At 36.4% G+C, this 12,209-nt stretch overlaps 1 protein-coding gene across 1 annotated transcript; it reads right to left on the bottom strand.

Moving 5' to 3' along the window:
• Positions 1–1,106: 1,106 nt before the first annotated feature.
• On the bottom strand, positions 1,107–10,387 carry LOC104249357 (beta-D-xylosidase 1). The gene is made up of 7 exons (XM_009805768.2): positions 9,800–10,387; positions 5,135–5,422; positions 3,955–4,124; positions 3,057–3,154; positions 2,635–2,979; positions 2,130–2,543; positions 1,107–1,976 (listed from the first exon to the last, which is right to left on the bottom strand). The coding sequence occupies exons 1-7, from the start codon at positions 10,208–10,210 to the stop codon at positions 1,378–1,380; spliced, it is 2,325 nt and encodes a 774-aa protein (XP_009804070.1). The 5' UTR covers positions 10,211–10,387; the 3' UTR covers positions 1,107–1,377.
• Positions 10,388–12,209: the final 1,822 nt, after the last annotated feature.

Genomic DNA, 12,209 nt, shown 5'->3' with positions numbered 1-12,209 from the left:
TGCAGTTCAGAGCCTTAGCCAATTTATGCATTCTCCTAAGGAGTCTCATATGGAAGCTGCTTTGCGAGTTGTTCGATATTTGTCGTTGGAACCTGGTTTGGGTGTTTTGATGTCTTCAACTGGCTCCAATGAACTTACTGCTTACTGCGATGCTGACTGGGCTTCTTGCCCTAACACGAGGAAGTCCATCACTGGTTACATGGTGAAGTATGGCGAATCTCTCATCTCTTGGAAGTCCAAAAAGCAAAACACCATCTCTAGGATTTCTGCCGAGGCTGAGTATCGCAGTTAGCCTCCACTGTTGCAGAATTGACATGGCTCCTTGGTCTGTTCAAAGAGCTTGGGGTCACCCTTCAGTTGCCTATTGCAATGCACTGTGATAGTAAGGCCGCAATTCAAATTGCTGCTAATTCTGTCTTTCATGAGCTGACCAAACACATCGACATCGACTGTCACTTTATCCGAGAGAAGGTTCTTCAGGGCCTTGTTCTTCCTGTTTATTTGTCCTCTGTTGAACAACCAGCTGACCTCTTAACTAAAGGGTTGAGCAAGCTTCAACACACTTACTTGGTTTCCAAGCTAGGGATGAAGAACATCTTCATATCCCCTAGCTTGAGGGGTGGTGGTGGTGTAAAGAAGCTCAATATGTGTGTACAAGTCCACTAACTATCACACTTTGTCTGCTTGTATTTAACTCGAGTTAGATAGAGTTTAACCATAGTTAGTCTTTAGCCTCAGCTGTTAGTAGTCGGTTAAGTTGCCAGTTGTAATTAGCTGTCACTTAGTTAGCTATAACCGTATGTGTATATATACTTGTAATACATCATTTTGGTGAATTAGCTGAATAAGAAAACCTTCCCTGACTTCTCTTTGTCTTCAGTTCATCTTCAATTTCCCTCGATGGATAACTAAATTCATTTCTGCTCATCTTCAATTCAGCTCAGATTAGAGAAATTAACAATAGTAGCAATTATTTTTTAAAAATCAAAATCTTTTGCCCAATTGCCCTAGTCCCTAACTCACTGGCTTTATGTGAAACTCTCAAGAAGTTGACATGGAAAGATTTGTTTGCCTTGCTAAAAATAAAAGAAAAAGGTACAAATAGGTCACAGTAATCCTTTAATATACTTAACTTTGAAATTCCATGTGACATGTAAGGTTCATCTTCTTTTTCTTTTTTTTAACCCAATTGATACATTTTCTCTAACTTTTGGTCTTAAACACTTAATACTCCATAAATCTCTATTATTGTTCTTAACTCTTCCGTCTTCACAATCAACAATGCTTTTGCTATTGTTGTCTTTTTTGAGAGAAAGAAATAAGAAGTATTGTAAGAATAGAAAGAAAAACACTATGATCTAGTGTTTAAAAGTAATGTTAGACTTTGATCTGTTCCAAAGAAGCATGGAATGTGATGGAATGGTTGATGTCGTCCTCACCGACATGGATTTTGTGTTCACCCATGAAAATTCTTCGAATTCCAAATTGATCAGCTACGGTCAAGTGTTTGCAGGCATTGATGTTGATGTTGACTCTATGTTGAGCTCCAGCCGGGACATGAACTTTCTCAAACGAGACAAGTTGTTTCGTAGCGTTCGCTGGAGGTGGGGTTGAGAAAATGAGGAGCGTGTGTGTCCCGTCCATGTCCCCTGTATTTTTCACATTAATGTGCAAGTTTAAGTTAAGGGAGTCACAGTTGGTATGTGTTGTTCTCACTGCTAATTTCTTCCTCGTGCTGTTTCCATCAAGAGAATGAATTAGAGTTGGCACTGAAACAATGGCTGGGGCGGAGACTATGCTCTGGCTGAATCTTGTGTAGCTAAAGCCAGCCCCAAATGGGAAAACCACAGGACCTTTGTAGAATCTGTAGGTTCTACCAGGATAGCCTCTTGCTGGATCGGCTCTCATGTCCATGTTTGTCATGGCTACTTTAGCTACATAATCTTGTGGATACCATGTCATTGGAAGCTTCCCTCCTGAAGTATTATAGGAAGAGTAATTTATTACGTACTATTTCAATGGTTTCATAATTATTAAATCTTAGTTTCTATAGATAACTTGATCTATGTATGTCTAATCATACTACCCATTGGAAGCAAACGTAGGGCGAGTACTCGTCATATTTATACCTGGGTTGGCTGCTCCAAACAGAACATCAGCAATGGCAGCTCCACCAGCTTGGCCGGGATAGCCAACCCACAGTATAGCCAAAACACGAGGATCATTTTTGGCGAATGTAACATCGATGGGGCCACCGGACATTAAAACCAACACGACGGGGCCTCTAGAAGCCATGGCTACCTTAGAAATGAGCTCCTGTTGGTATCCTGGCAGAAGAAGGCTAACTCGGTCCCTAGCTTCGGCTTCGATGGTTTGATCAAGCCCCATCACCAAGACAGTGGCGTCGGCATGCCTCGCTGCCACTTCCGCTACTCCAAATTGTTGGTTCCCTGGACAAGCCACCCCCATGCATCCACGCTGGTGAACTGTCCTTGCATATCTTGCTATTCCTTGTAATGGAGAAATATAGCCACATGGAACACCTATATATGTAACACATCCAACCCAAATTAAAGAAGAAATAATTCTCGTTATGATAAGTGATGGAAATACCGGAGAATGAGATTAATTTACCAGCATAATTGCCAATCATGGTAACAGTAGCATCTGAATTGGGTCCAATAACAGCAACGGTCCGGTGGCGTTGTGGGGACAGTGGCAGAGCCCGCCCAACGTTTTTGAGAAGAACGATGCCTTCACGAGCTGCTTGAAGGGCCAATTGTTGATGGGCCGGAGTACACACATCTCTCGGGCCCAAATTTGCATAAGGCCCATTTGGCCCATCGAACATGCCCAAACGCATCTGGACCGTAATTGTATTTGCTAAAGCATAATTAACTTCCATTTCTGAAACTTTTCCTGTACGAACGGCCTTCTCTGTGTGGATCGCAAGGAAAGGCCCACAGTCCAAGTCCAAGCCTATAAGACAATAAACTAGTCATATCTTCTGTCTGTGTGTTCACCAAAAATAAAGAAAATATTATTATAAAACTGACCAGCTTTGATAGTGGCAGCTGCAGCATCTTCAGGAAAACGAGTGTAGTGTTGTTGCTCGAATAAAACTCCAACAGAATCACAATCTGATACGATGTATCTGTTATACAAGGCAACAAAGAGAACCAAAATATTCTTACAAGAAAACAACCGAAAGCCAAAACTTTAGTAGGTAGCATGTGATCAATCAACGACAATATTTTTAAATTTTCCACCATAGTAATTAACAATGATAACCCTGACTTATCTAAAGTCTCGTACCCCTTTGTCGTTGACCGTTACAAGCAATTAGTTCAAATGAAAAGAAGAAAATTATATTAGACTACGTTTATGGCACGCCGTCAAAAGTTTGGCAGTAAGTATTTAATTTGTTTGAGAACTTTTATCCTAAAAGTACTATAAGAAAATTACAAGTACTACATTGTTTAATATTGGTACTTTGTCCTAGCGTATTTGAAACTTGTTGCGTGTAATAATTAAGCTCTCCATGAAGTGATGTAACGAGTGAATTAATGAATGATGACTCACAGTAAAGGTGTTATTATTAGTACATATAACTAGCTCTCTTAAGTGGTGAATCAAACAGGAAGAACCGATAATTTATAGTAAATCTTATTAACCAACAAAATTTAGTGAGTAACGCCAAATATTTTTATGGATTCCTTCTTTCGCCAATTTCACCGTGAATTTATTAATCATATACTATAGTTTGATGGTTGAGTGAAGAGATAGCGTCCCCAAAAGAGATAGACATCTTATTTCTATCTATAGATAAGACAACTATTTATTCGTGATAAATCAGACATTTTATTGGGGAAAAAATTATTGCAATTACTAAGACCTCAACACAAGCACTTTGTAGACATTGGAAATTATTAAAGGAGAGGGAGAGAAATTAACCCATTAAGGCGCCATTGGGCACGAATGGTGTCACGGAGGAGAGTAGGGTCAGCACAAGATGGCTTTCCATTGATCTGATTGTAAGAGCACATAACACTCGCTACATTCCCTTCAACCACACATGCCTTGAATGGCACGTTGTACGTGTCCTCTAAATCCTGCCTGCTTACCTACACATTTCCAAAAGTAACAAAATTCTCATCACACCTTCAAGATTTTTCTCTTCTTTACTTCGGGGAATTATGTAAACGTGCATCACTTAATACAAGAGAAAAGGATCAAAGGATATTATTAGTAATATAATATGAGAAAAACACCTAGCTAGCTGTCTACGCCTTCCGTAGTTTCCAGAAAAAGCTCTAATCATCTTATCAGGGGAGTCTCAACGAATTTTGTGGCATAAAACCAAAACATATTAAAAGGCTCTTAAATTTCTTTTGTAAAATTTATATGATAATGAGATACAAAGCAAAGTCCTAGAACTTTGGCCTAGTGGTAAGCGTACAACGTGTGATGTGCGAATTAGGTACACGATACAGTTTGAATCTTTGTCGTGAATGAAAATATAACATTAATTACGTGGAAGAAGGTAGAGGAGGTACGACGATAATTTGTCGACTTTCGAACTTTGCGCCTCATTGCATTTGGGGATTTCTCCTAAGAAGATGAAAAAAAAAATTGGTTTTCTAATGGATGGGCGAATAAAATATGGTGAAAAGAAATAGTCAACCGGAGAAACTGAAACTGAGTTAAAATTAGAAAGTAAAATTATTAGAAAAATTAAAAGAAAATATGAGTGTACATAGAGAGAAAAAACTAGATTTGATAATGAAGGTAAATGCATCATTTAATTAAATGAGAGAGAAATTTATTGTTATTTAACTTTTAAAATATTTTATTAATAATAATTACATAATATATATGTGAGACATAGTACTTAAAATTGGGGCCCTTAATATTTTGGGGGCCTAAAGCAATCGACTTCATTTGCCTTACCCTTAGGCCGCACCTGCATCTTATCAAGACAACAACGTGCAAGCAAAAATTTTGGTCTAAAATTTCAATCCGTACATATATATATATATATATATATATATATATATATATATGTGAGAGTTATAAAATAAAATTTTAAAAAGTACATATATAAAATTAAAATTACAACTGAGTAGTTAATTACCTTAGCATTGAAGTGGTAACGATCAAACCCATTCCAATCATCAAGATCGTAGGCAGTGTAATGCTTACAGCAAGCGGCGACCTTGAGTCGGCTAGTGCCACGGCCGCCGCCGCCTTGGAGTCCTTTCACGTAGCTGATCGCATATTGTGCAACCAAATGGGGATCCTCCCCTGGTGTTTCCTGACACCTTCCCCACCTCGGATCTCTTAATATGTTCACATTTGGACTCCAAAACGTTAGTCCTGCTGCTCCTCCATTATACATTGCTCTTCCTTCATCAGAGACCACCTGATCCATATTTAACAGATACCAAGTAAAGTATCAAGATTCTAGTTTGTAGGAAGAAACTCTTATCACGCATATTGTGACTTTGACTTTGATCTCTAGTCCAACTTTCTTTTTGAATATTTCCGTATATCAACTGACAACTGTGTGTGTCTATCAATCATGTGGAGTAATATATTTCTCTAGTGACTTTTCTTTTAGGATTCTTTGAAAAATTCATACATGGTAACAGAGGCGGATCCAGGATTTAAATCTTATGGGTTCAATTTTAATGTTTTTAACATTAAACCCATTATATTTTTAAAGTTATGGGTTCATATCTATTATTTGTAATTTTAATGAATTTTTACATACAAATTTATACTCGGCGTCGAAAGTTATGGGTTCGATTGAACCCGTAGTGATTACACTACATCCGCCTCTGCCTGGTAAGCCGTGAAAAAATTGCGTTCTAGATGCTACCATTGCATATACGAGTTTCAAAAATCACTACTTTCATGAATCGGGTAGGGAGGACAAGACAAGACCAATACTACAGTTTAACTGTGTCTAGCTCATTACACGGACTTGATGCTTTCATATTTCTTCCGATGGTGTATCATATACTATAATTACCGCAAAACAATCGAAATACTCCGCCCGTTCACTTTTAATTTTACACTTCCTCTACGAAAAAAATATATTTATTTTACAATTTTATCCATAATAATGATAGCATTTTCAAAAATCTGAAAAAATAATTTGGGGAATAAGTAGTTAATGATAAGGGTAAAACATCAAACAAAAATTGTCTTTCTTTTGATTTAGTATAGTACACAAGTAAAAATTAAAATATTTTTTTAGTATTGTGAACAAGTAAAAGTGAATAGAAAAAATATTAATATAGTGGAAAAACAGTATGATTGGATTTTGGAGGAAAAAAAGATCAAGTGAAAGATAAAGTGTTACTTATAAGGAAAAACTTGGCAATTGGACAAATTTATGGCATATGGACCCAAACCTATTAATCACATCTGTTACGACAGTTTACACGCAGACTGTGAGTAGATCCAAAAACAAAGAATCAAACCTCTTAACTTTTCCATGAATTTGAACATAAAGTTTTTAAGTTTTTTGAAATAAAATTTACATATTTAAAATTATATATGAAAATACTATAAGTCACGATTTAACAATTTTAAAGGCATATAAAAAATATCACAATTAAAGAAAAAGTTATATGTAAATTTTATTTCATATTGGGACGAGGAAGTAGTTGGTTAGTGCGAAGCTTTTGTCCGAATTTCTATCACATCCAGTTTGATTCGTAGAGTTCTCTAACTTCGGCCTTTATCTGGGTAATTATATGTATTTTTGGTGCTAATTTTATTTAAAAATTTCCTCAATTGTCACGCAATGACAAGGAAAAGGATGAATTATTTACTCAGAAAAGTACTTATATATATATATATATATATATATATATATATATATATATATATTAGAATACGATTACATCAACTTGGATGAAAAAGCTGAACATCAAATTGATATATATATGGAAAACAATACTAGGTTATCCCACATCAAAGAAATGTATTGCCATTTAGTTAATATTGTGACAGGGTATATTCTCTAGCCATGCAATTACAACTTCGAAATTGGAAAACAGGAAAAGAGATAATGAGATGTAAAAAGCCGTCAATATATCTTTGAGACACTCAGTTACTTTCTTTGTCGAATAATGCTTTTCAAAGTAGCCCTATTGTGCATAAACTAGGATAATAACTTATGCTCACTTCTTTTTTTCTTTAATGCTCCAATAAATTAATACATATTATTTCTGGGGTAGTAATTTAGTTAAATTCCAGTGCCAATATTTGCAGTGATAGACTTTTAGATCTCTACATCTTTAGAAGCAAATATCATTAAAGAAAAAATAATTCAACATCATATTTTAATTTTAGTTACGTAATAAAGATTATTTGTTTCCGTATACTAAAGTTTAATTTACTTTCATTGGACATCAGAATCAAGCCGTAGCTTACACCTTTGTCCTATGATTATATCCTCATATTTCATATAAACTCACTATTTAGGTATCAGTAATTTAGTAGTATATCGTAAGTCCTTAATTAGGCGTGGTTGTCTGTGTGGAATTAAGCAAAGCGACAGTGATTTAAATATTGAAGTTAATGTTTAAGTGGGCTTGTACATATGTGTGTGGTGTACATATCTAGTAGGATAGAATATAGATAATGGTTGGGATATCATTATCCAAATTAAAACATGAAACTTATGGGATGTGGACCATTATATTTCTTGAACACCTCATATCAAGAGAAGGAAAATGATATGATAACAACTCGTCAACTTGCATGAACGACAAGTTTGCTGTTTTCTTTCTTGTTATTTATTAAAGAAAAAGAAAGAATTCGTCATAAAACAATTAGTGTCACTTTCGTCCTTATGAGAACCAATTAAAGGGAACTTAGATTAGCTTCTTTGCTTTTCTCATATCTATATGTTGGAAGTAAAGTTTTGCTATTTTTCAAGAGATGAGTTTTGACAATTGTTCCGGTCTTAGACTCTAGAGAGAGACAGAGAACAATCACTAGGTCTCCTGCCTTGGTATTTATTTAAGAAGATTTCACCAATTACTTTCTTTCCACTTTCCCAGCCCTTTTGATTCCGTACAAAGAAATAAAAAAATGAAAAAAAAACTCATTAAATTACCCTTCAAACTCATTATATATATATATCATGCAACAGAAGCGACCCATGGTCCACCCACTGCCAGTGCACCTTAAAGGAGTTGCTTTTGGGCCTATTACTTTTTTGTGATGTTTGTGACCACACAACAAAACATATAGGCATGTGTAGGCATGGGCAAAAACTTACCCTTTCTTTTTTCTAGTTATAAACCTATGTGGGTTTGTTTGGAAAATAAGATTATAATACGAAAATTTTGGTATACTTGAAAAACGAAATATAAAGAGTATAATATAAATATATATTTGGTGTATATTAGATAAGTTGGAATAAACATTTATTTTTATTTTGACCTTAGATTGTTTATAAAACTTTGGGGGAAGAGCCTTGAATAAGAGCATCTTTGTCTCGGGATTAACTAATCCCCGGATTATTATCTCACCCTCAAAGTAGAATAGAATAATACTACAATTTTGAGATTAATTAATCGGGGATTGCTAATTCTAGATTCAAAAATTTAATCAAAGGCGAGATAAAACAATCTTGCGGCATCTATTTCGGAGATTATTATCTCTTATGTATCAAACAACCCCTTACATTGCATTATTTTAGACAGCTCTGTTTTACATATGTACTCTGGATAATCATCAGATAAACGTAACTATCTCATGAGCGGCCCTTTTATGGAATCCTGTTCGAACGCTTTCAAAGTGAGATATTTGGAATCCTGTTCGAACATTTCCAATATTATACTTTTTAAAAAATGAAGTAGTGCGCTATTGTAGAAAGACAAAAAAAGGACTAAAGACCAATAATCATATGGTCTTATAGAGATCACTAGCAACCTAAGATCCTTAACCTCTTGATCAGTAAGCTAAGTTTCTAAGTTAAATTAAGAAGATTCAAAATATAAAATATAAAATATAAAAATACAAATCGAATCTTACCTTATATGTATAATATAATTTTTCGGCGAAGGGATTCGGGCGAACCTCTTTCGCACCCTAAATCTGCCCCAGAATTCATATGTGAAATGCTAATGCTAGCGGATCATATATCACATGACAGTTATACGACTAGTAAGTACTACTAACGTCTGTTATGGACAGTTTCAGTCAGTCACATGCGTACCTAATCCGCTGAAAGGTCTGCCTTTCATGACAGAAACAAAAGGAAACACTTAGCTATATTGGTGGCCTGTGACCATTCTTGCAGTGAAAGATTATTAAAATATACCTATAATTGACCTAGATTATAATATTGTATATGTAATAAAAAGTATACTAGTTCATCTCATTTATATGATGGAGTTTTAATTTTCAGATTGCTTAAATATAAGTTGAAAAAAAAAATTAATACTGGTTTAACAAATTAAAATCTACTTTAATACTATCACAATATGAGATAATTGAGAAATATTATTGGTATCTTATCCTACTATTCATACCTAAAGTTGCCCATGATAATAAATTAATGATGTATCGGCACAATTTATCAAGTCATTTTCACGTAGGATTCTTTTTCTCCTTAGTGATAGCAACATAAATCAAATCCTTGTTTGTATTAGTTTTCCAACGCTGAATAAGGATATTTCAATAAGTTAAGGGGTAACGCAAAAGAAGTTGATATTAGTATGAATATATACGTACACGTATACATATATTTATATTTGTATAATCTAAAATTTACCTGGCCAATTTGTTCCCACAGGGAGGCGTTAAAAGAAGCAGCAGTAGTGATGACTTGAGGGAAGCTGGTGGCGCTAGGGAAGGCACCACCGAACTTAACGCCAGGGCCGGTACTGGAGACGCCGTGAAGTGCCTCGGACCACCACTCATAGCCATTAACACCCAGCCTCTCCACTGGTGCAGCGTTGTTCACCAGCAACCTGATCTTCTCCTGCAACGTTAATCGTTGGATTAAGTCCTGGACACGCACGTGTATTGGCAGAGACGTCTTGCAGAATGGCAGGTTTCGCGTCCCCGCATTGGCGGGGTCGCATGCAAACGCTGGCCGCGACTCGACGGAATATGCAAAGGCATGGATGACAAGGACTACATTGAGAATAAAAATAGTACTACTAGGATACTTGTGATTCATAATTATTAGGAGTACGTACTATTATGTATGATGTGTAATCAATGAAAATAATTGTAAGAATAGATCTGCTGCTATTCGTATTGTTAACATACATAACAAAATAAGAGTTGCTTGGAGAAATTGAGGAGAGTTTGAAGGGTATATATAGAGGAGGTTGCGTTTAAGATGGTGACAATAGCGTATGAATATGAAAAATGAAAGATGGTATAGTTGGGGTGTAAGGAAGGAGTAATCTTTGAGCTCTCTTAACCATTAACCGATGAGTAAGTATGACACGCATTTGGCAGTCATAAAGACTTCCCTTTTTCAAATTTGTGGAATTCTTATTAAAAGGAATATAATGGGTTTAACTTATATGTTTTACAATATTAGTTTCGTTTATATACGGTCAAAATCAAGGAGCCCGATTTCGAAGTCTAAAATTGGGCTATGAGTCCGAGTCCGGGCAAATCGAAGCGGGAGACAGATCCGGCTGAGCAGATAGGAGGCCTGACACGACTTACTTCGAGGGCAGTACAATCTCGAAGACACTCAGGAAAGAGCGGGAATCTCTCAAGGACACGTGGATCAAGGCATAAATAAAAAGATAATGGTAGAGGTCCGTACTAGGTGGTTATACACCTGTACCAATAGAATTCTTTACCATAATTAAGAATGTACTATATTGGGGTTTTCTCTATATAAAAGGGACCACAATCATTTATAAAACACACATTATTCACTACAATAGAATATTCTACTCTGCTTTTCTTGTTTGTCGTGCTCAACAATTGTTCTTCAACTTTATTGTTTTTACTTTATTATTCATACTTCATTGCTCTTAGCTGACCTCGAGGCCCCCAAGAAAGTCGAGCTCGAGGTCCTTATTGTTCTAGCAACACTGAATTGGTTCATCAATTCCTCTTACTTAAACTTAATATTATTTGTATACTCACTAGTATTGGAATAAGTCACATATCTTTAAAATCACAAATCACGTTTAATTGTTACTCTCATTTTTCGAGGTAAACAGTTTGGCGCCCACCGTGGGGCTAAAGATAATAGTGATTACTTTAGTGCTAGTTTTCTAATAACACATGTTATTCTTCACGGTTTTTCTTGTTAAAGATTCTTTGATTTCAGGCTTAAACATGTTTAGCACACAGAATGCACCTATTCACGAGGACGAAGGTCTTGGAGAAAACAACGGTATAGGGGTCGGTGTACCACCCATAAACCCTGAGGGAGTGCCAAATATGGAGCCAGTTGATATCAATTCGCATAACGTTCTAAACACGGACGCATGCACAGACCCCGTAAGGAATGCACACAGTGATGCCCAGCCCGACGACCAAAGAAAACGAGGAATGGAAGAAGGAGGAGTCAGCCTCCACTTGATATTCGAAATGTTGCAAGCCCAACAAGTGGCCATCGCTCAACTTCAGAGTCAGAATAGAACTCCAAACACAGCCGAACCAGTGAACACGCGGTGTGTTGAACCAGCGATAGAGAGACCCGATGAAAGTGGCTCGGGGACTGACCCCACAATTATGAAAATGCTCGAAGAGCTCGCCAAAAGGATTAAGATCGGAGAAAAGAAGATTGAAGAAAATGACAAAAAGGTGGAGACATATAATTCAGGGGTTGATCAAATACCGGGAGCACCTCCAATTTTGAAAAGACTGGACTCGAAGAAGTTCATGCAAAAACTATTCCCCTAGAGTGCGGCTCTGAAGCCCATCCTGAAGAAGTTTTAGATGCCAGATATCCTAAAATACAACAGAACCACTGATACCAACGAGCACATCACCACATACATTTTTTGCATCAAAGGGAATGATTTGGAAGACGACGAGATTGAATCTGTTTTGCTAAAAAAGTTTGGGAAACTCTGTCTAAAGGTGCCATGATTTGGTACCATAACCTACCCCCGAACTCTATCAATTCGTTTGCCATGTTGGCAGACTCATTTAATAAGGCACATGCCGGTGCCATAAAAGTTTCCACAAGGAAGTCCGAT

This window comes from Nicotiana sylvestris, chromosome 9 (assembly GCF_000393655.2).
Source record: "Nicotiana sylvestris chromosome 9, ASM39365v2, whole genome shotgun sequence".
Classification (NCBI taxonomy): Eukaryota; Viridiplantae; Streptophyta; class Magnoliopsida; order Solanales; family Solanaceae; genus Nicotiana; species Nicotiana sylvestris.
Note: the sequence above shows the minus strand (reverse complement) of the source record. Positions and strands in the feature narration are given on the sequence as shown.